At 40.7% G+C, this 21,822-nt stretch overlaps 1 protein-coding gene across 2 annotated transcripts in view; it reads left to right on the plus strand.

The window, feature by feature from the left end:
- The window catches only part of LOC124174348 (pikachurin), a 76,221-nt gene extending 62,473 nt beyond the window's left edge, over positions 1-13,748 (plus strand). For both annotated transcript variants that reach the window (XM_046553397.1, XM_046553398.1), the window contains exons 8-15: positions 4,323-4,509; positions 8,578-8,717; positions 8,810-9,033; positions 9,113-9,362; positions 10,652-10,956; positions 11,279-11,524; positions 12,577-12,680; positions 13,289-13,748. In XM_046553397.1, the coding sequence (XP_046409353.1) occupies positions 4,323-4,509; positions 8,578-8,717; positions 8,810-9,033; positions 9,113-9,362; positions 10,652-10,956; positions 11,279-11,524; positions 12,577-12,680; positions 13,289-13,437 (1,605 nt within the window). In that variant the 3' untranslated portion in view covers positions 13,438-13,748. The remainder of the gene's footprint in view (positions 1-4,322; positions 4,510-8,577; positions 8,718-8,809; positions 9,034-9,112; positions 9,363-10,651; positions 10,957-11,278; positions 11,525-12,576; positions 12,681-13,288) is intronic.
- Positions 13,749-21,822: the final 8,074 nt, after the last annotated feature.

Consider the following 21,822-nt stretch of genomic DNA (forward strand, 5'->3'; position numbering starts at 1 on the left):
CTATACATATATATGCGCGGAGGAGAGAGCTTGCGGATCGGAGATTCCTGGCCTTGCTTGCCTCGCGAGGTGATAAAAAAGCGCGAGACACGGCGAAGCTCGTCGCCCCGCGTACCTACATTGTTTTACATTACATGAGACATGTCGTTGGCTGCAGGGCGTCGACGGGATGATGATTAAAACGAAAAGCTCGCTCGTTACAGGCACTCCTTGCCAGGCGTGAAACTAGGAGAAGCGGCGCCGCGCCGGTCGAATTTGTACCTACTTGATATGCGCGCCGTCCGCCGACGCGACGACGCTGTTTCACCGTCTTCCTAACAACCCCCATCCGTCACGACGCCTTTTCGAAAGCCGGAAACTTTTTTTTGGGGGGGAGGGGGGGCGAGGTGTATACACACCTATGAAAACTTTGAGGGGAAAGATGCTGAATTATTGAGTTGTCGACAACGGTATTGATCTTGGCCTCTTTACCGGCTACATGCACCATGTATAATGTACGGTGCTTACTTATAATGTACGACTCGCTTTCTATACCCGTAAATTGGTATATATATATATACTGCACAAATGAGGAGCTTTCCGATCGCAGAAATCGATCTTCAAACAAACTATTCACGGCTTCAAATTCTTCACTCACATTTTGATACCGTATTTTTATAACGATAATCATCCTGCAGATGCCACATTTTGCGTTGTAACGCATTTCTCTGAAGTTTTTTTTTCAACTTCCTGATTCGAACTGATTAATTTCAAGTCGACGTTACCGTGCACTTTTTATCCAGTTGCGTGACAAACTATATCGAGAAATTTTTGAAAGTATGAATTTGTGACGAAACACCGTTCGTGTGCCAGATTCCAAGAACATCGAGTATTGTAATTACGATGTTGCCGTTCCCAAATTTTTGGTGGTCTGCATTTTGTTAACTGGACTTGCAGGTAGAGGGATTGAAAAGTTTTCATTGACCATCTTTGTTGCAAATGTAATAACTAGTCACCAATATTTCATTGTTAAGTGTAAAATAGAAAAGATTGCAAAAAAAATAAATAAAAAATCAACAAAAAGAGAGTAGATTCAATAAGGCTGTTACGTCCAGCGTACCGCCACTTATCTTCTCCATCTTTTCGCTGCTTATTAACTCTCCCGGATTCCTTACAGTAATCTTATAGCCTCTTTCCCGTCCTCTTATCCGCATCCGGCCTCACACCACTCCTTATTGCCCTTATTCGGATAATTCTATTCCCCAATACTCTGAATTCCCGCACCTTTTTTGCACTCGAACTCTTTGTGTCAGACACGCATCTATTCCAATTTCTATCCCTACGCCCAACCAACTCAACTTCTAATTACAAATCCTGATTTCATCTGTTCAAGAATCCACTTCGTTTACACATTTACGCTACTCGATAGTCCAATAATTCAACACATTCAATTAAACATTCTTCATCGCATATATTGCTTTTTCATCACCGACGAAAACGGACCCAAAGAAATACATAACAACATCCTGGGTGGGTATAGAGGCGTATTGACAGCCGCTCGTCAATACCAACTCCGACCTCTATTCCGTAACAAGACCAAGAGTTTTCCTTATCGTGAAACTCAATTTAAAAAAAAAAGAAGAGAATAACATACATTCCGGACTTCAGGGACTTCAGGTTGACAAGGTTTGGAAATACATTTGATGAAAGTTTGGTATGGAAACACGTTAGAAATGTGTTTACTGACAACTTGAAAAAGGTAGAACGTGCACGGATCGCCTTCAGCTTTGGTGTCGATAAGGGGATAAGGACAGTTAGTTTAACAATTTCCTCATAATTTAAAATTGATTGGATTCTTGAATCAAAGTTCATTATGCAAAGTAAAATTCTTCAACAAAAATTTTCTGTTGTAAGGATTTTTTCGCACTGATGGCTCAATTCATCCTTTCGACGTCACATATATATATATTATATGTATATCCATCGATGAACCATTCCTTATCCTTCAAACATAGTGTTGAAAACAATAGTTAAAAACAAAAAATCATGTGAGTAGTGATGATCAATTATTCTGATTTGCAAAAAAAGAATAAAAAAAAAGAAAGAAAAAACCAATCAATTCAACTGTTTACAAATAACTTACTTGTCAAATTTTTTTTCTCGGAATTCCTATCATTCACACGATGAGGAATAAACAGTTCGTCGAAGTATGTCAGCCGTCAAAAAGATGAATCGGGTATCTGATCGGTGTGGAAATGACCTTACGACAAAAATACTTGTTTCCAACATTCATTTCGGCGTCATTCGAACTCTGATTAATAAATAAGTTCATTTTTTCAAAGTATACACATCGAGATTGGTTCTGCGACAGCTAATTTTTCTTCCTAGTCGACTACGTTGGCAATGGAGAAGAATCAATTTTCGCATTAAGCTATATGCCGTACCTGTAATGATACTCTTAAAAGCTCGACCGACTTTCCCGCAGGTATTAGTAAATGCTTCGGCGCGTATTACTGCAATTTCTGTGGGGTTGTTTTTCCCCCGCGTTTCCGGCTGTCGTCGCCAGGCATTCCCCACCCTCTCCGTCATTGCTAGCCTAATTCGAAACCTCCGCGTTCCCTTCCAGTTTTAACTTGAAATTCCAATTAAGCTCGATTGTCTAGCTGCGGGGAGACACGTGGATCCTCCGCACCCTCTGCCAGCTCTTTCCTGCCGCCTTCGACGAGAAAATTCATTACTCTAGGACCCTCGGACCAACGGCAAATCGGCGGAGAGGATTCTGCCTCTTTCCTCCATCTCTTCGTCGTTCCTCCCTTCATCCTTCCGCCAAATCCTGACCGATGAAGTGTCGGCGTGCCATATTCCGCGCAGACGACGACGCTGACGTCTCGCTAAGAGCTAAACGCTCTTTAAAGCTCCTTCACTTACACTTCAGACTCCTTTCCCCTTCTTCTCGCGAGCGCCATCTTTACGTGTCGCTTTTCTCTCTCTCTCTCAGTCTGCAGCGAGACTCGTGATACTTGGAAATTGTTCGGTAATAAAAGTTTGTATATACTTATACGTCACCGTCTAAGTGCCCTCTCGCAAAACCGGAAGTTAGTGGTCTTGAGAACGAGACAGTGCAAACAGAGGTAAGCGAGCTGGAAATGTAGAAACGAAAAAAATATCACACCTCGAGATGGGGTGTAAACGGAGAAAGCGAGAGAGAGAGAAAGTGACAGAGCTCAAAGCCTCGCCGTTTTGGGGGTCAGAAATACCCACGTGGGTGACGTATACGTTAACCTTGCCAATTAGCTGCGCCTGTTTAACCTTGGCTTATTGTCCCCCAATTTTAATCCGTCAAAGCTTTAACGAAGGGAATTTAATTAGCTTCTGCAGGAAAGTTTCGTATCTGTTTATATGCGTTAAACTACGGTTATATACAGGGTTGTTAGCGCTGTTCATCCCTCGAATACGTGAGCTAGCTGCGTAGAACGCGATAGCGAGTAAATATGGGATAATTAAAACGTATAATTAGTGCGATGCAAATTGCAAAATATACAACCCCATTTGGTAGTTCGCTTATCTTTGTATATAGAAGCTCTCGTTTTTTGCCCTCTCGAAAACATTGACTCGTCTTAAATGAATCGAGAAAGTTATTCCATTGTTTTATTAGTAATTGCCGTTCTTTTTACGAACACCACGATCGATCTTTCAGCACTTGGAGTTTGAAAATTTGCTTTCTCCGTTCGTTCTCGTTCTCCTGGAACAATTGAGTCCCTGCTGGCGGGTTTAGCTGAGTTACCTGAATTGAAAACGTAACTACGTCCCACCGATAAACACGATTGAAAGCAGTAAACCGTCACTGAGGGTGTATTTCATTTCGATAAAATTGGAATTTCGTCAACGTACGTTCCCAGTTTTCAAGCAAACAGATTCAAAATGAAAAGAAGTCAAATTTGCAAAGAATTCTATCGGCGTCGTCCCGCCGTTCCATTTATGCACCCGCCAGAATCCCCTTTGTAATTCCTACGAGCAGAATCTTGTTTTGTGCAAGAGTAATAAAAAGGATGTCTCCGCAGGCAAGGCAGGGGACGAGGCCGAGGATTATGAATATAACCCACGGGAGCGAAACGGCGCTTAAGCTTTTGCTATTCTTGTTATACCTACGTAGCTTGTGTGCAACTGCAGGATGCCCGCGGCATACACGCTGGGTCTATAATAACGGAGGTGGGAAAACTCGGGGGTTGTTATACCCGTCAGGCTGCAAACACGTCCGTAAATAAACCGTATAACGTAAATAAATATGGCGGCGGGAAGCAGAAGCACGGGGAATTTTCCTAATCCTCTTTTTATTCCTGCAGGGATTATTCTCCAGGATCACCTTCAGGGAGCCCCTGTTTGTCGGCGGACCCGGAAACACAACAGGGCTCGAAAGACTTCCGGTTACCGTCGGGTTCAGGGGATGCGTACGACACTTGGAAGCCAACGAGCATCATTATCGGTTTCCTCTCGCCCCTCTCGGGGACGCCGCCAACGGATTCGACGTCGGTGAGTCCTTGCCCAACATCCCTTACCGTGCGAAAAATATTTACTGCCATTTTTCCTGAACACACAAGAATTGTGTTGGCGTGGGTGCCGGCCGATTGAGGAAATTCAATCGAGTTACGAAACCTTCGTAAACACAGGAGAATTATCATCGAGCTTAAGATTGTCCTCCTTTCGGAGTCATTTTCTGAAGAAAAATTTGGACAATTGACGGAAAGGCGGTAAAAAATATATTTTCATCTGATTATCATTTGATCAATTTTTTCAACTTCTTTCACGTAGCGACCGCGCGTCAAAAGGTATAAATTACCATTCCCTGATTTATGCCGGTAATGTAGGCTTCGAAACTGCCGATCTATATACTTGAAGCTGCTAACAGGGCGAATTTGGAACGATTTAGACTGATAATTCGATCAGTGTTATCCTGGAATTGAATCAAGGGTGAAGGTTCGGGGATAAAGAGGCTCCAAACATTCGAGCGAGCTTGCAGCGTGCGAGTCAAATGTGCTTCGTGTATAGAGAGCCAAAAAGGGTGAACGAAAGCTAAGCTTACGTCAAGGCACGTAAAAGAATAATCACATTATCGGTTACCACCGGCTTGTTTCGTACCGATCGGGAATCAGGGTGAAAAATCTGAGCTTTCAAGCTCACCTCCAAGAATACCGACACTTCGTTTTTTTCGGGCGCAGCTTTCCGTAAGGGTATCGTATCGCATTGTGTCGCATCGGGTTTCGAGGAACGGCATACCTACGGCGATTGTGTCGCCCCGGATGAACGAGTGAAGAAAATAGGATCACGGATGCCCGTACAGAGAGAAAGGTGAGAGGACAGAGAGAAGGGGAGACGACGTTGAAAAAAGTTGCGAGGAAACTCGGGGAAACTTGGCAATCGCCGGAGACACAAAGGATCGTTCGAACGCTCAGACCTCTAGATATTCTGTGAAAATAAATTCTGCTTTGCCGATATTTTTATACCCACAACGGTTTCGGGGACAGTAGATAATACGCCGAGGTCTTAAGTTTCTCTCAAGTTCAGTCGTACGCTTCCGGAGGTTTCATGCACTCTGTTCGGTTCAAAATGTTGTAAATAACAAAAACAAAAAACTTTAGTAACGTGGCGTGAGTGAAAAGTATGTTACAAGAAATTGTATGCGGGCGCATCGCTGGAGTGCCTACGTCTGAACAATTTCTTGGGGTGACATCAACACCTTTAACAAGGAGCACCCTAATGTAGCATGTATTCCACGTTTTTGTCAGGTCCATGAAGCCAGAAATTCAGCGGTTGTAAAAAAGCAGAGAATTTATTGTTTCTGGTGAGGTAGAACCGCGGGTGAGAAAGCGGGAGGTTTTTGCTTCTCACTCGCGAATAAATATATGCACGTTACTTTTGGTTGGCGTTGGTTGGGGTGATGCCACGTGAGTGTAATTAGGAATAATGATAATTCGGGCAATTAGACGTTTTTGTTTCATAATTACAATGTGGGCTCGAGTGAAACAGAGCCGGTGGTATAATAAATTGCAACTTTGCTAATGAACTTTTGGCCGGAAGAGACAGCTGCAGCTGTAACAAGTGGAATAACGGTAACAACTGTGGGGGTAATAACTGTGCGTGGCACCTGCTTAGCGGAGAACTATAACTTGAACTTGCCAGTGATTTTATCGTGGAATTGATATGTACGCCCGTTTGAAAAGAAAAAAAAAAAAAACGAAGATTCAAAATGAGTAATAGTGTACGAAAGAGTTGAAACTAGGTGGGTGGTATTCGTGTTTGTATTGAATTTTCCGAGGCCACTGTGGATTCTGAGCCATCATTGAACTGAAATAGAAAATTGTTATACCCTCAAGCTGTAGACTCTGATTTATTTGTCTTTGGAAACATAGTGCGACTCGATACCCGTAAAACTCAAGGCATACTCGGCGAGCTGATGAAACTGGCTGCGAGGGAAAGAAAAACTCTATTCCCCGGTGAACCATCTGAGGAACGAATTTTTTTTACAACAGCCTCCCGCTGCAAGTTTTGCTGAGTTTTATTACTTTTTTTTTTTCCTTTTCAATTACCTTGGAACGGTTTGTATGCATTTCGATTACACAGGTCTGCAAAAAATACTTTTTTCAGCTGCATGGGATGGTTTTGGTAGATATTATGTTTTCGAGAGTGCTGAATCCAGAAATAGCTTCCATTTCTCTACATTATGTACGGTATTCTTGAAAAACACAAGGTGTCGGCATAAAAACGAAGGATAATCACCATTTTATTACAATGAATTAAACAACATTTCTTGTAAAATGAACATACAATTTCTGTATGAAATGTATTTAAAATTCCGTGATCATTCTTTTCGCCTACGAAGCCTTTTCTTCTTCTCTTTGATACATCTCCGAACACGCTTCCGCTTTCCATTTTCTGTTTCCCTGTTTGCATTTATTCCTGAGTGTCGCTCTAATTATAGGTAGGTATTAAACGGTAGTAGGAAATCACTTTTCCATAGGATTGTTAGAATCAAGAATAGGATACCAGATTTTGAATTAACCCGGAGTTTCACTCCAAATGAAATTACAAACACGAGTACGAGAAAAAACCCGACGTAATGGAACTATTTGAGTACTTTTCCCACTTTCAGTGAGTGAAAATCTATAAGAAATAGTATAAAAAACCTCTACAATTTTTAGGTTGCAGACCTGTGTTATACCTGTATACGTTAGATTCGGTGAGTTTTGCAGAAAGGCTGAACGAAGCCGTGCGTATCGATTGATATTGGAAAATCGGGGTATCGAATCACCGCATGCAGCATTTTCGGAATGCCCAAGGGCATTTCGCGCCCCTCCAGGTCACCTCTGGAGTGACATTCGATTGGCCGAACGGTAACCACGGCCGCGCCAAAAGCTCGCGTGCAATATTTTTTCCAAGGTTAGGTTTCAAGGTGTGTGTGTGTGGATATCCTTGACAGCCTTCACTCCCGCCGGCTGATCCGTACAGCGTACGCAATTGTCCTTTCCCTCTCGGAGTGATAATAAGCAGCCGTCCGAGGCTCGAAATCGGAAACCCCGGGCATCCCTCGAGCCTCTTTACCCGATTGATATCATCAGCCACGATGTAGAATAAGAGTTCGACCCTTTCGCGACCTTCAGCTTCCGGGAAAATTTCAACCCTTGGAGTCCAAATTAAAGTCCTGCACGTCCGAAGATATATGTACTCTTTTTCGATCTAACTTCCCTGCGAAGCTCCATTTCCTGTTACACAATGGCGTCTTTGATCGAATTTAGAATTTCCGATACGTATAATAATTATTTTGTAGAGTATCTCCCAGATTCGAGGAACAGCTTTTGCAACAGATGTAGGGTAAAAGAATTTAATGTAGATTTTACATCTGTTGTGCGGTGAATATATGGACGGTACTTTTACGAAGTCAAATCTACATCAATTGTTGTAGATCTGTCTTAGCATATCGTAACTTGTACTATTGGCTTTGCAACTCTTATTATCGGATTTGTAAATCTTGCCACAATTGCCGCATACAGTTTTAGCTCCAAAAAAAAAGTGCCGTGTCCATATATTCATCACACCGGATGTAAAATCTTCAATATTTTTCTTCCCGCGTGCTTTCCTGAAAAAAAATTTCTACCCACTCCCAGGATCGTATAATGTCCCGAATACATTCGCCGGAATCTGGAACGCAGAGTAGACAGGGTGACGCGTGTATACGAGGTCGAATCGTTTATTCCGCGGTGAAAAACGAAGTATCCCTCGAACTCGCGGAGTTCGCTTTCATCGATACTTCACTTTGTCACCGTAGCAGCTGGGCGAATGAGGAGAGGGGGGGGGGGGGGGCGGGAGGGGGTCGTTTTGTCCGACGTACAGTGACGTCCGTCCTCGTCGACGTAACCGCGCCTCACCTCCATCCACCTGCCGTCCTCTTCATTATACCCTCGTTATTACCGCCGCGGTTCTAATATCGATTCGAGCTCCTCGTCGTCGCCATATTCCCACCCTTCGGCCCTTCCCCCCCCCCCCCCTCCCACACTTTTCTCGACGCCCCGCAAAGCTCACGGATATCGATGATTATCTCTCCAGAGGAATGCACGGCCGACAGATGCAGCAAGGTGCCCTGCTCTCACGGAGGGAAATGTCTGACGACCGGAGGCGACACTGCCGTGTGTCTCTGCCCCCTCGGGTACACCGGTGACCTTTGCGAGACCAGAGTGGACCTCCAGGTGAGTAGCGGTACCTGCCTAACCTCCGATATACGTTGCTCCTTGCCGGATGGCGGAAGGACTCGACGCTAACAGGGCCTTCCGAATTTAAGGTGCCCTCGTTCAACGGATCGTCCTATCTGAGGTACCCGGGACTTGGCGATTCTTCCTTATCATGGCTCGAGCTTGGCGTAACTCTGAAGCCGACCGCACCCGACGGCGTCATCCTCTACAACGGGCATCACAGCGACGCTACCGGGGATTTTGTCGCGCTCTACTTGGCCGCGGGACACCTTCAGTTCACCTTTGACCTTGGAACGGGCCCCGCGACCCTCAGGTGAGTCCCCGCTCCGCAGCACCGCAGCTCCGGCTCTGGTATCCAGATCGCGGCGATCACTGGCGCTTCGTTCTTTCAGGAGTGAGAATCCCGTTCGTCTCGGCGAGTGGCTCGAGGTCCGTGTATCCAGGACCGGACGCCTCGCCTCCCTCGAGGTCGACGACGAACCACCGCGAGAGATCATGGCGCCGGGAGCCTTCACCCAGCTCTCTTTGCCTCTCAGTTTGTATCTCGGAGGCGCTCCAGCGACCGACGTCTACTCACCGAAGTTGAAAACAACCGCAAGCTTCGTCGGGTGCATCCAGTCCGTTACCCTCAATCGGAGGGAGGTGAGTAGTTGCTGGACGAGACGTGGTTCCCTGTCTGAAAAACGGCGAGATGCCTACGATTTACATTCTTTTAACCTTCTCAGTCATGAAAACCACTGTATGGCACTCTTTTTTCTTTTATTTTATTTTTTTGTAATTTTTTTATATCCCACGCAAAACCCCCTTTGTTTTTTGCATTTTCAGGTAACAAACATACTTAGACTTTGAAATGATTAGGATATTTGATGATAAATGTGTACCAAAAAAAGCTTGGAATTCATTGGTTGACAAACGGAGATCTCAGAATCCTCATTAGATTCACAAAATCAATGCAGAGGGGTAGTTTTCCCCCTTCTTCATGGTGAATATAGACGGTACCGGGAGTTACACCTATTCTCGGCCTAAGATCGTAATTTCTCAAAATAAATATTCATGTAAATCATATTCATTCAAGAACACTATTTAAAACAATATTGATAATTCACCCCGCTTTCACCCTATTTTAGGGGTTGTTTTTATTTTCACTAAATGTTTGAAGCGAGATTAGCATTCAGCGTCGAAAAATAAATAAGGTACGTGTAATTGCATTCCCGTGTGAAAAAAAATCTGATTTCCGTGACCGTAAGGGCGAATCTCCTAGAGAGGTTTCCCGATAATCAAGCCAGCAATAAAAATTCAGCTATCGCCAGATTTCAACATATTACAGATTTTCACATTCAATGGGCGTTTAGATGAATGGACAGAATTTTCTCCAACCATATTTCGAGGTCAAATCCAAAAATTTCAACGATTTTGTTCTGAAACGATGCGGTTTTTGCCGGTTTAGGATTTGTCAGATTTTGTACCAAATCGGATTATCTGTTTCTGAGTTATTTGTGAAAATTTACACGTCTAGATCCGACAATAACTCTAAAACGGATTGATCGATTCAATCGAAATCTGGTCCATTCGTTTGGCTCCATTCAATTCAAAATTAATCATATCTCGAGCAAAATCCGCATATCCATCTTCGCTTTTTTTTCTCATGAAAACGGTGTTTCTTTTGCTAAAATTTGCTATTTCTGAAAATAAAGGAAATAGTCGGTGTTCCAAACCAATTAATATTCTCGAGCGAACTGACGCAGTTCCAAACGAGACCGGGTTTTGGTCTTGACTCAGGTTCGGGATTATTTCAATTTGTGACTCCCTCGTGTAATCGCGAGTCAAGAGTACCTATCAGTTTAATATCAATGCTGCAGACTTGGATTTCATCCAAATCAGAAATCCTCGAACCACGCTACAAGTTTTTACCCAGAATGATCCTGATTCAGGTCGGCATCTTGGCCGAGGCTCTGGGTGGCGTGAATGTCGGTAATTGCGGGCACGCGTGCGAAGCTCGGCCCTGCGGCGACGCCGAGTGTCGTCCTCTGCGCGAAAGGTTCACCTGTCGCTGTCGGCCAGGAATGCCTCATCCTTGCCCCGAGCTCGACGTCTACGAGGCATCCCCGGGGACCCCGATTCCCGGACCCGATCCTGGGATCAGGGCCACGAAACCCAGTCACTACGAACGCGCCGTTCCCAGTTTTTCTGGTGCCAACAGCTACCTTCACTTCAGTGATGCTGACACGATGAAGAGGTGAGTGGATTTGCCAAATTGGCCATTCGAAATTCGGCTTTTCCTTATTCGCCGAGTTGACGGAAATCACCGAGCTCTGAAAGCGGTCGATTTATAACCCAGACAAATTTTTTAGCAAAAACGGATGCGTCCTTCACTATTTCCAAATCTGGTAAAACTTTTTGAAACTAATCACAATCTTTGGGTAATCAACTCGGAAGTATTGGAATCAGTTGTTAAGTCACGGGTTATTACAAGTGCAGTGGAACGTAAATTTTGACCCGATCAAATCTGATTTGCTCACAGCAATTGATCGTGTTTTTGTGTTACACACTTCGAGCAGAATAATCAGCTTCAGGGTCGACATCAACATGAGATTCAGGGTGAGTAGCAGCAGCGGACTTCTTCTTTGGAGCGGACGGCAGCTCGACCCTCAGGAGACGATGGATGCCAACGGCGATTTCCTTGCCCTGGGACTAGATCAGGGCTACCTAACACTCGCCTACAATCTCGGTTCCGGCGAAGCCTCGCTAAGATACAATCTGACGAGACTCGACGACGATCTTTGGCATCGGGTCAGAGCCGTCAGGTGAGTGACCAAATTAAGCCAGCGTTTTAGTCTGCGTACGGTTTTGCATATCGAGATGAAAAATTCGGAACTGCTTAAGGGGAGGGGGGTACAGCTTGGACGGTGTAAAATCGTACCTATTTTGAGGAGTTTTTTTTTCAAAGAAAATGAAAACACCTGGAGAAATTTTTATAGTTGTAATGTGTATTTATGTAAATTCTTAGGATTTTAGCCAGGCAAAAGTCGGGCTTACTTCAAATCCAATAATCTTGAACTTTCGCTTTATGCGGACCGTTAATTGAGTTTCAGGATTGTCACGCGATTGTCGGTGTATATCCGCGCATGCTTCTATGCACCCTTCGTTATGAATTCAGCACTTTGACTCAGATCTGGGATCAGCGGGAAAACCCGAGTCCCTTAAATCCCTTGCGTACACAAAGACCGACGTCTAATCTGAACCTTCCTCCGGAACCAACGTAGTGTTCCAGTCTCAATTGTCAGTCTACTATTGAAATCAGGACAGAGAAATCGGTTCAAAAACGGAAATTTCAACTACACCCTCGGTTATTCGAATCGTGATTTTGTCTCATTTGTAACGTATCAACATCCCATTTTTGGTCCTGCGGTTCCTCGTTGCTTATATACGTATGTATAAGTCACGAACATTAGCACATCAACAAATCACTCATGCTGGACACGAAGAAATGTTTATCTGCTTTAAAGGGATGCCATTCAATTCAACGGGAAAGCTTTCACAGCAACAATTTACGTTATCGAGTGAAATCATTGTCATGCGAGTCAACTGGACCACGATTTCTTTGCCTCGTTTGATAAATTTGAGAAGTTCTCCGCAGTTGATTTTATGTTTTGTTCATGCAATAAAGATTCGAAAATAAGACAACTAATTTTTAATCACATCTGATGAATTGCATGAGTTCCATAACGAGAGACGAACTTATGGTATATTTTTCTACTCTGCGTGATAACATTTTATTTAGCCGCTAGACCAGCAGCATCTAAAAAATCGCACCAGTCTTCAGGGCTAACGTTTTTGGTGGTTTATCAATTTTCAGGAACGAACAGTGGGCTTCACTTGTCGTCGACAGCGGGACCGGGGTTTCCGTTTCCTCGCCGGGGCAGCTCAGGCAACTGAACACGGATACGGGCCTCTATGTCGGTAAGTCCGACTGCCGATAGTCCTTATCCTGAGCTTTCCTACCCAGCGCGAGCCGGGTAATACGCAATGGTACATTATGTAACAAGGGAATAAAGTCGAATATTATTCCCGCGGGTGGGTTTACTGCCCGAGAGAAGCGAGCTATTTGGATTTGCGGGAAATATGATCTTATATTCCCCGCAAATGCGTTACGAGGGGATAATATGCTATTTTCGTACCGCCTTTCAGGTCAAAAAAGTTAACATTACGGTTGAGTCGGGAATGTAAGTAATAACGAAAATATCATAGGAACCTGCAGTGAAGCAGAAGAATTGATAAAAAAGTGAAAGAAATTGTACAATTTTATCGGTTATTCGAGGTCACAGTTATTGTAAAATCAACGATGTACAAACTTGATCATTGTACGTAATTACTAATGCACGTTTAAAATCTTGTGGATATACGGATACATCGGTATACATGTAACAAAAAAGTTGCACATTACTAAGATTCAGGCTAGTTTCTTACCAAAGCAGTTTTTATCGATATGCTTAATCGGTCATTGTAGAGTAATATTCTTTCTGGCAAATAAGCAGGCGTGAAAAATGGTGAAATTTATCATCCTACAGGAGGCGCTCCGGACGTTGTGAGGACGACGGGTGGCCGATACACCAGAGGAATCGTTGGTTGCGTGAGCGACTTGGTCCTGGACACGGATTTCTCGGTCGCCTTATCGTCTCCAGGTCAGGCGACGAACACGCATTCCTGCATTCCCTGAGGTCGCCGGAAGTTCCTCTAGGCCCCAAAATCCTCTGTAGGAATGAATAAAGAAAACTAGGATAATATAATATACGCAATATACATATAATGTGAAAAAGATCGACAAAGTTCAAGTGGGTTTTGACCAGACGGAAATGCATTATGATTATTCACAACAACGCGGTTCATCGATATCTTATACGATTAACGCGCAAAAAGATGATGATAAAATAAAAAAAAAAAAAAAAATAAAAGGAATAAAGAACAATCAAAGCGGGAAACCAGCTGCTCGGTCACTTTGGAGTTTGGATATGTATTGAGTCGAGACCAAAGAGAGGGAGACAAAGTATAATAATTATCGCGGGATGAACGGTTCGACGTTTCGTACGAACTAAGGATTCAAATTTCTACACATAATTCACGCTGTCACGCAATTTTTGCTTTCTCTTCTCAACTATGCAATACAGCGCAATATACAGACTAAATTTCACCGTCTTGTGTCTGCTAAAATTTAATGCGCACGCGCTACAATCCGAAAGTGGATGTTTGCCAGGGTAGCCAACCGTGTCTAGCTTCAAAAAGTCTGACAATTGCAAATCGAGCCCAACTGTCGCCGACAACTGTAAAAATTTTTGGCGTTAGAGACGGTTGGTCACCCTGTCAAACAGCCGATCTCGCATTGAAGCGCATGCGCATTAAATTTCAGCAGACGACGAATCATGCAGCCGTTAGAAACTCACTTTGTACAACCACGTATCGTATGAAACTTGGACTTTTCATCCGTAAACGTGGTATGTTCGCAATTAATAAGTACGTTCGTTTTCAAACCGAGCCACCGATCGAGTCCACCGATGTTATAACTATATAAATTATACTTGTAGCGCTACTGTTAACTATAATATATGATTGAAGAAGCGGATTTAGTCAGCTTGTTGTAAATATTATAGAGATTCAATTGAAACTTTTGACCTATAGGCAAAACCTTTTACACGCATCGCAACTTGCAGCTGTGTAAACCGCAGGCATTGTACCTACTAACCTATTATAGCTACACTTATCGAGGTGAGCGGAATTCGATTCGTCCTTTTTGTATCTTGCTTCCATCTCCGTTTCCTCAGAGGTGAATTACACACACATATGCAAATCAAGTGTAACTTGAAACTGTATAAATTAATATCCGCAAGTTGCTGCGGTATAAGACGATCAGCCTGGCCTAAAAAAAATGACGGTTGGTTGAGTAAAACGAAATGATTAAGTAATTATACACGCCTCCTTGACGTCAATTTTTTACACCCTTGTTATACACTTCATCCGACCGGAAACACACAATGCCGGGAGTTTTCGTATTTTCTCATTTACTCTTTTCAATTTGACAGTTTTTATCAAGTTCACATCTCCCAGCGCAGCAGCAGCTATATTCTCACTATTATAGGATGGCCCCAAGTGAGTTTGTTTTTACAAATACGATGACTAGAATTGTTTTGGCTACGCAGGTAATTTTCATTAACTAATAAATATAAAATTTAATCTAATTAGGATATACACTTAAATATCTGTCACAATGATCGATGTTAACACTGTTCTAGAGCTTGCGCGAAAAGATGAGGCGAATCATAACTCGTCGCGATTGAACGATACTTTCAGAAAAGTAGAAAAAGCTAGTCCCGATTTTCGAAAGTATGGAATCGAAAAATTACTTTTAAGTTTTTTCTTTTTCTTTTACGGGGTGAATAGGCCATCCTGTGCGTATAGATAATATCCATGTACATGTATAATATATGTCTGTACCATAATTGTCACAGCTAAAGCACGTCCGCGCACATTGTAATTATATTTATTATATGAAAAGTCGCTGCAGTTTATTATCTGTATAATAAACAATACCTGTTAAAATACGCTGCATTATCACAACGTTCATATTGTGACGTGTAATCACGCGGATTTCGCCAAAGGGAAAATGAAAAAAATAGGCAAAAAACAAAAACATGAAAAAGACGTTAAAAAAGAAGAAAAATAAAGAAACAAAATCAATCTGCACTACACGCCACTACTTTTATATGTCCGTAGAATTTTTTCACGTGTTTTTAGAAAACAAAAGAAATAAAAATTTCAAACGATTAATAATAATCACCTGAACAGAGTCACATACACACACACCTAACAGTAGATACATAGGTATTGTATTACACATTTATATGTATGAATATTCGCCTTCGGTGTGTAAACTTTGACGAGCTGCAAGAAGAGGAAAAGAAATAACTAAAATTATTGATGAAAAGTTAACCGGTCGGAAAAATCCCAGGTCAATACGTATATATATATATATATATGCATATATATATATATATGCACATGCATATACACGCCATATCTGAGTGAATGAGAATTTCGAGTAGAATTAGAGAGAGAGAGAGAGAGAGAGAGAGAGAGAGAGAGAGAGAGAGAGAGAGAGAGGAGAGAGAGAGAGAGAGAGAGAGAGAGAGGAGAGAGAGGAGAGAGAGAGAGAGAGAGAGAGAGAGAGAGAGAGAGAGAGAGAGGAGAGAGAGAGAGAGAGAGAGAGAGAGGAGGAGAGAGAGAGAGAGAGAGAGAGAGAGAGAGAGAGAGAGAGAGAGAGAGAGAGAGAGAGGAGAGAGAGAGAGAGAGAGAGAGAGAGAGAGAGAGAGAGAGAGAGAGAGAGAGAAAGACAGCGAGAAAAAGTGTGAGAACGAGAGCGAAATGAATGAATAAAAAATTACGTATTAAGGATTGTGTCTATTATAATTAATCGATCATCATACACGGCGAGTATATGAGATTCTTGACACATGACATGGTAAGGAGAAAATATATGGAATGGTTTGACGAGTTGATTCGGTTATAAGAAAAATTACCCAACGACGAGATATAGGGTACTGATAACTAACTGAGAATCAAGTTTGAAAAAGGAGAGCAACAAAAAAATAATTTAAAAGGTAAATAGAAAACGAAACGATAAAGAAGATATCGAATTAAGGAGTAACAAACTGTGAAAAAGGTAAAACGACAAAAAAAAAATTCGTAAATGAATAAATAAATACACACACATTCATACACATAACATACTTATGTACACGAAAAAAACAGCAAAAAAAAAAAAAATAAATAAAAAAAAAAAAAGAAAGAAAACGAACACAAACACACATCGTAGAAGCAATCGGCTGTAGTCAATTTTGTACAAGCGTTATTTTCTGGAAACTATATATTATATATAATGAACATAATATAATATACAAAAAAAAAGTAAATAAATGGTAATTGCGTAGGGAATAATAAATAAATAATATATATATATATACATATATATATATATAATAACGTAAAATAAAGAATTATGATTGAATATGAAGTTGTTAGTGGTGTAATGCTATAAGTATACATACACACATGCCATACAATATCTGTAATGCATATTCAACATTTAGGAAATGATGAATTATTACATGCATAATTTCTTTCAAAATTTGCACCGATTCGTTTTTTTATTTTTTGATTTTATTTTCCAACACATTTTTCAATTATACCGTCACGTATTTTTCTAATTGAATTCAATGCGATTATACGTTATATATCAGAATGGGAAACTATTAGTCTCATTTCGATATCCGCCACGATTGCTTATTGAATTTGATCAGCAGTCTGATTATTTCGTAATGAAACACAAAAAGGCTGCGGACCAATAATATTTTCTTTGCTGATATCGAATAATGTATACGTATAACCTGCTACAAGTGGATGAAAACGATCGAATGAAAATTCAGCTATTTTACCGATACGTTCATGAAAAGGAAAGCTAAAAAATCAAACTGCAACCGAAGAAAACAAACGAACGGTTTAAATATGATTGTTCCATAAATTGAGCTTGCAAATCGATTCACAGATTGAAAAACTTCATTTTGAACCAGGTATGATGAAAATGACATAGATTGGATTGTTCTTTTGTGTTATAAATACGATGTTCAAAATTCATTCGCGCACTTTCGGCAACTGCGTACCTTGTTTTCAAAAAATTATACAGCTGCTGTGTAAACCGACGTCAAAAACAGTAGAATTCTATACTGATAAAATACCCCCGTGGTATAATAAAAAGGAAAGCTAAGAACGTAGAAAAAAGATGGAACGCATAAATTCTAAGTTCCGAGACTAATTTTTACAAATTGTTTCGATTTATGTATTTTCGTTTTCCCGATTACCACACGCAAACACACACAAATATAGGTACAGTAAACGTAACAGATGCGTACAACTTAAAATTTTCGATAAGGGAATGATGTCGGAGAGGTTTGAACAAATTGCAATATCTTCTCTATTAAGTTACGTACGGTAACCGTATATCATTAAAATGCACGTATAAAAGATTTTTGTCGTTGTTGCGTATGTACGAGGGCAGAAGAATATTATGTACGTCAAGTTGATACCCTATCCACTGTAAAGTAATACGTGTACCTACCCACATGAATTATTATCTTAAATAATAATATACGATACTAGAAATACGAAACCGGGTATTGAAAATGAAAAAAGAAATTGATGGCAAAAATATTGATCGAAAGCAAAATACAAAAGATTATCCTTGTACATGGACCCGTTCCTTTTTCTATCAATTACATTCCTTACGGCATCTTGGATTAAATTAAATTAAATTAAATTAAATTAAATTAAATTAAATTTAGTTATAAGAGTAGAGATATTGTCATCCGTCATAATCACGCATTGTACGTTTTTTATATAAGGGATAGGTGGGCAAAATGTGCCCCCTGTACGATCAAGTGGGATTTCAAAAAACGTCGATAACGCTTGAAATGTATTTTTAGGCCAAAGACAAAAAAATTGCGTTGTCGAAATTGGTCTAACATTATTCCTTCGTTAAGGTGCCCGTTACGCCCGCCTGCCTCTCCCCTGTGCGATTTAGTTTGAATCTATTTTTCGTCTACAAGTTCCGCCATATGTATTCGTACACACGATTGCACAGCTTCTCAAACTACACTATAATATTATTGCATCGAGTTTGTGAATAAATGTCAAAGTGAGATAGAAGGAAGATCGTCAAGTCTCGAACATCTATAATTATCTCAGCGTGAAATTATGCTTATTACTTTGACGTTGGTAAAGTTCTATAAAAATCTGTGTTGTATTTTGTGCGTACGTTTCGTCTTGCACGTCAAAACAAACATTTCGTTTTCGCATTTTATTATTTGTCATATCGATTACAACACAATGTACATGTACTCGTATAGATATAGTTACTAGCTTAAGTTATGCAATATCTTACGTTTCAGAAAGCTCAATACCACTTCGTTCCGTAAAATCCGAGGTAGAAAGAAAGAGAAAGAGAAATAGAGCGAGCTGAATTGTTGCGTATTTATGCTTCTTCGCACGAAGGTTTTGGGTAATAACTCGATGATCGTTCGCAATAAATTATTTGCCGACACTTATCTTTAGTTGATTCATTATTATACATGTATACAATAGCTGTTATTGTTGAAGACCGCAATGAGAAGCATGTAACAAGGCTGACAATGTGAATGCACGCGTAACAATATAATATAATATAATATAATATAATATAATATAATATAACATAATACGGAAATCTATGGATAAGACCAGACAATTATCCTTGAATATCAATCACTTTACACGAATTACGAAAGCGTAATACACTGTATACATATAATATATTGAAAATATATCATACATATTATTATTATTATTATTATTATTATTATTATTATACGCATACATACATTAATGCACGTATATATGCATATAATAACGAATAGATTATTACCGAATATTATATATTAATATACAATGTTATATTAACTATTTCTATTATGTCCGTCTGCAAAGTCTATTAGAAGAGTCTATCCTGTACAACAGTATAACATGATCGTGTGATTCGCAGCATTCTCATACCAGAATCGTTATACTCCGCGTCCCATTCGACTTGATGCATCCCGGATAGCAAAAAAACAAAAAAAGTAAAAAAAAAAGAGAAAGAATATGCATCAATATATCGTTTTCAAGTATCTTGCACGTGATGTACGCTATGAATACGGGGTTATTTATTGATTCGTTAATTAGACCCGAGAAGAGAATTTCATTCAAAGGTAAAAGATTTTAAAATATTTGGGCTACTTCGAGATTTTTGATGTACAGAATCATACAAAATATCTTTCATCTTTCCTTTTATCTACTGAACAACTTTCCCACCGTACTAACGTCCACCTAAGCCTCGTGTAATTGTAATGAAAGATGTCGATATAATTATATTATGGTACAGAAAATTGATATATAACTCGTAATTATTTATCAAACAAAACAAAGAACAACAGAAAATTACATACGTGTATGTTTTATCGTACACTCAGCGATGTTATTGTCAGCATTATCACAGTCAGCGTCATCGTCATCATCACCGTCATATTCACCTCAATCATTATCATTAGTAAAATGATCATCATTATATATTATCATTATCAATATAAGGCACGCGACCGAATCGTGAACTGTATGATTTTGCGCACGTTGTATAATGCATCGTAAATATAATAAAGAAAACATTTTGTAAATCGTCGAAAACTTCCTGTTTCAAATTTCCTACGAATTTCACTGCTAAAATTTGACAGACGCAAACAAACTGCAGTTTTAGTTAAAATAAAGGCGTATTGCGCGTTTGTAAAATAAATAACCAACGGTTGACCTACAGTTCTGCATAAATTACCGGTCAAACTGTCATTTCCTCGATTCCAACCTCCAACAAGCTCATAAGGATTGATCCGAGGCAATATCCGTAGGTTATTACGAACGCGAGGCCGATCATAATCCAGATCAAGACCAAAGTTGAGGAATTTGACGAGACGTACATTTTCACTGTTTCTCTAACATTATGCGCCAATCAATTTTCAATGTTATTTATCCACACCAACCTTCTTGTAATTTTTTACGAACATGTTACTCGGAATTTGACAAAAATTCAGACTAATTTGTTCCGCGATGATTCGTTGTCGATGACGCCTACTCGGATCTGAATACTCGATCGTAATTCTCAACCGATTTAACACAGCAGACCTTGCCGTGCTATCGATATTGACGTTAACTGAAGAACATAAAAACGGATACCCTGGGTAAATTTGTGTGACCAGCTTTCGGCGGGAAAGTGGGCCCAGGTGGGCCTGGTAGCGTCGGAGTGTTCTGCTCTATCGACTTTACCCGACGAGCTCGCACCGACATTCGTAGCAGCCAAAGTAGTGTCGGTACGAAAGCTTGAGATTGAGTTGAGAAAAAGTGAGTACGTAAGACTACTTGTCGACTGCGACTTAGAAATGTCGATCAGCTCGATCATCCCCTTGAGAAGAAGCGTAACCGCGTCCACTGCCAACCACCCCCAACTACCACTGAGTACCTCCAGCCATCGTCGACCACCTCCGACCATCTTCGTCCGCCTCGTCCACCTCGTTCCCCTCCTCCTCAACCACCACCGATCACCTCCAACCATCATCGATCACCTCCAACCACCACCAAACACCTCCTACCAGCTCCTACCACCTCCTACCACCTATGTATGATGTATGATGTATGATGATACATGATGTATAATGATTTCAGTTTTTACATTTCAGACAAGAAATACGCACTTTATCTTTTCCGCTGATTGCAGACTCAAGCGGCTTAGCCGGTTAAAGGTTGTTGGAATAATTATGAATATTAATGTTATGGAATACATCCAGCGCGTGTCGAATAGAATCCCATTTCGAAATGAATAATTCATCTATTTTTAATATTATAGACGTATTATTGTAGGTAATCTAGTTTGTATCCTGGAAAATTATAAAATTTACAGTATGCATTAAGTATTAATCGTAAGTGGATCATGTATATTAATATCGTACATAGACCGCATATGCATATATGCTTATTGGTCTCTGCATCATTATTACATCTGATCTATTATTATTTAGGATCTATGTATACATTCTTCTCTCGGGTACCTATACTTTAATTAAATCACTGTTTTGCTACAAATTAAGGAAGAAATTGATTCTCATTATTAATTTCTTGTATCGCCGACAAGTCTGTAACAACATACAGGCGAAGTACTGGCTTGCCCTTACCCTTGCGAAGACTGTGTTACTCGGAAGGTGAATACAGCCAGCATCATTTCGAAATCGGTAACTCTCCGATGTTCTGCAATAAGTTCTCAACTCTACCGTTGGAACATCTCAAGGGGCGCAAGCGCACACCGATTTCGGCTGTCACACCAAAGCCCATTAGGACAACGGTCTTTATATTGTTCAGTCAACGATATTGATAAAGCTACCAAGCCGTGACTCTTTATTTATTCGATTTTTTAATTTTGCCCCAGGGAATAAAGCAAATCACCTAA

The sequence above is a fragment of the Neodiprion fabricii genome, chromosome 1, assembly GCF_021155785.1.
Source record: "Neodiprion fabricii isolate iyNeoFabr1 chromosome 1, iyNeoFabr1.1, whole genome shotgun sequence".
In the NCBI taxonomy this organism is placed as follows: Eukaryota; Metazoa; Arthropoda; class Insecta; order Hymenoptera; family Diprionidae; genus Neodiprion; species Neodiprion fabricii.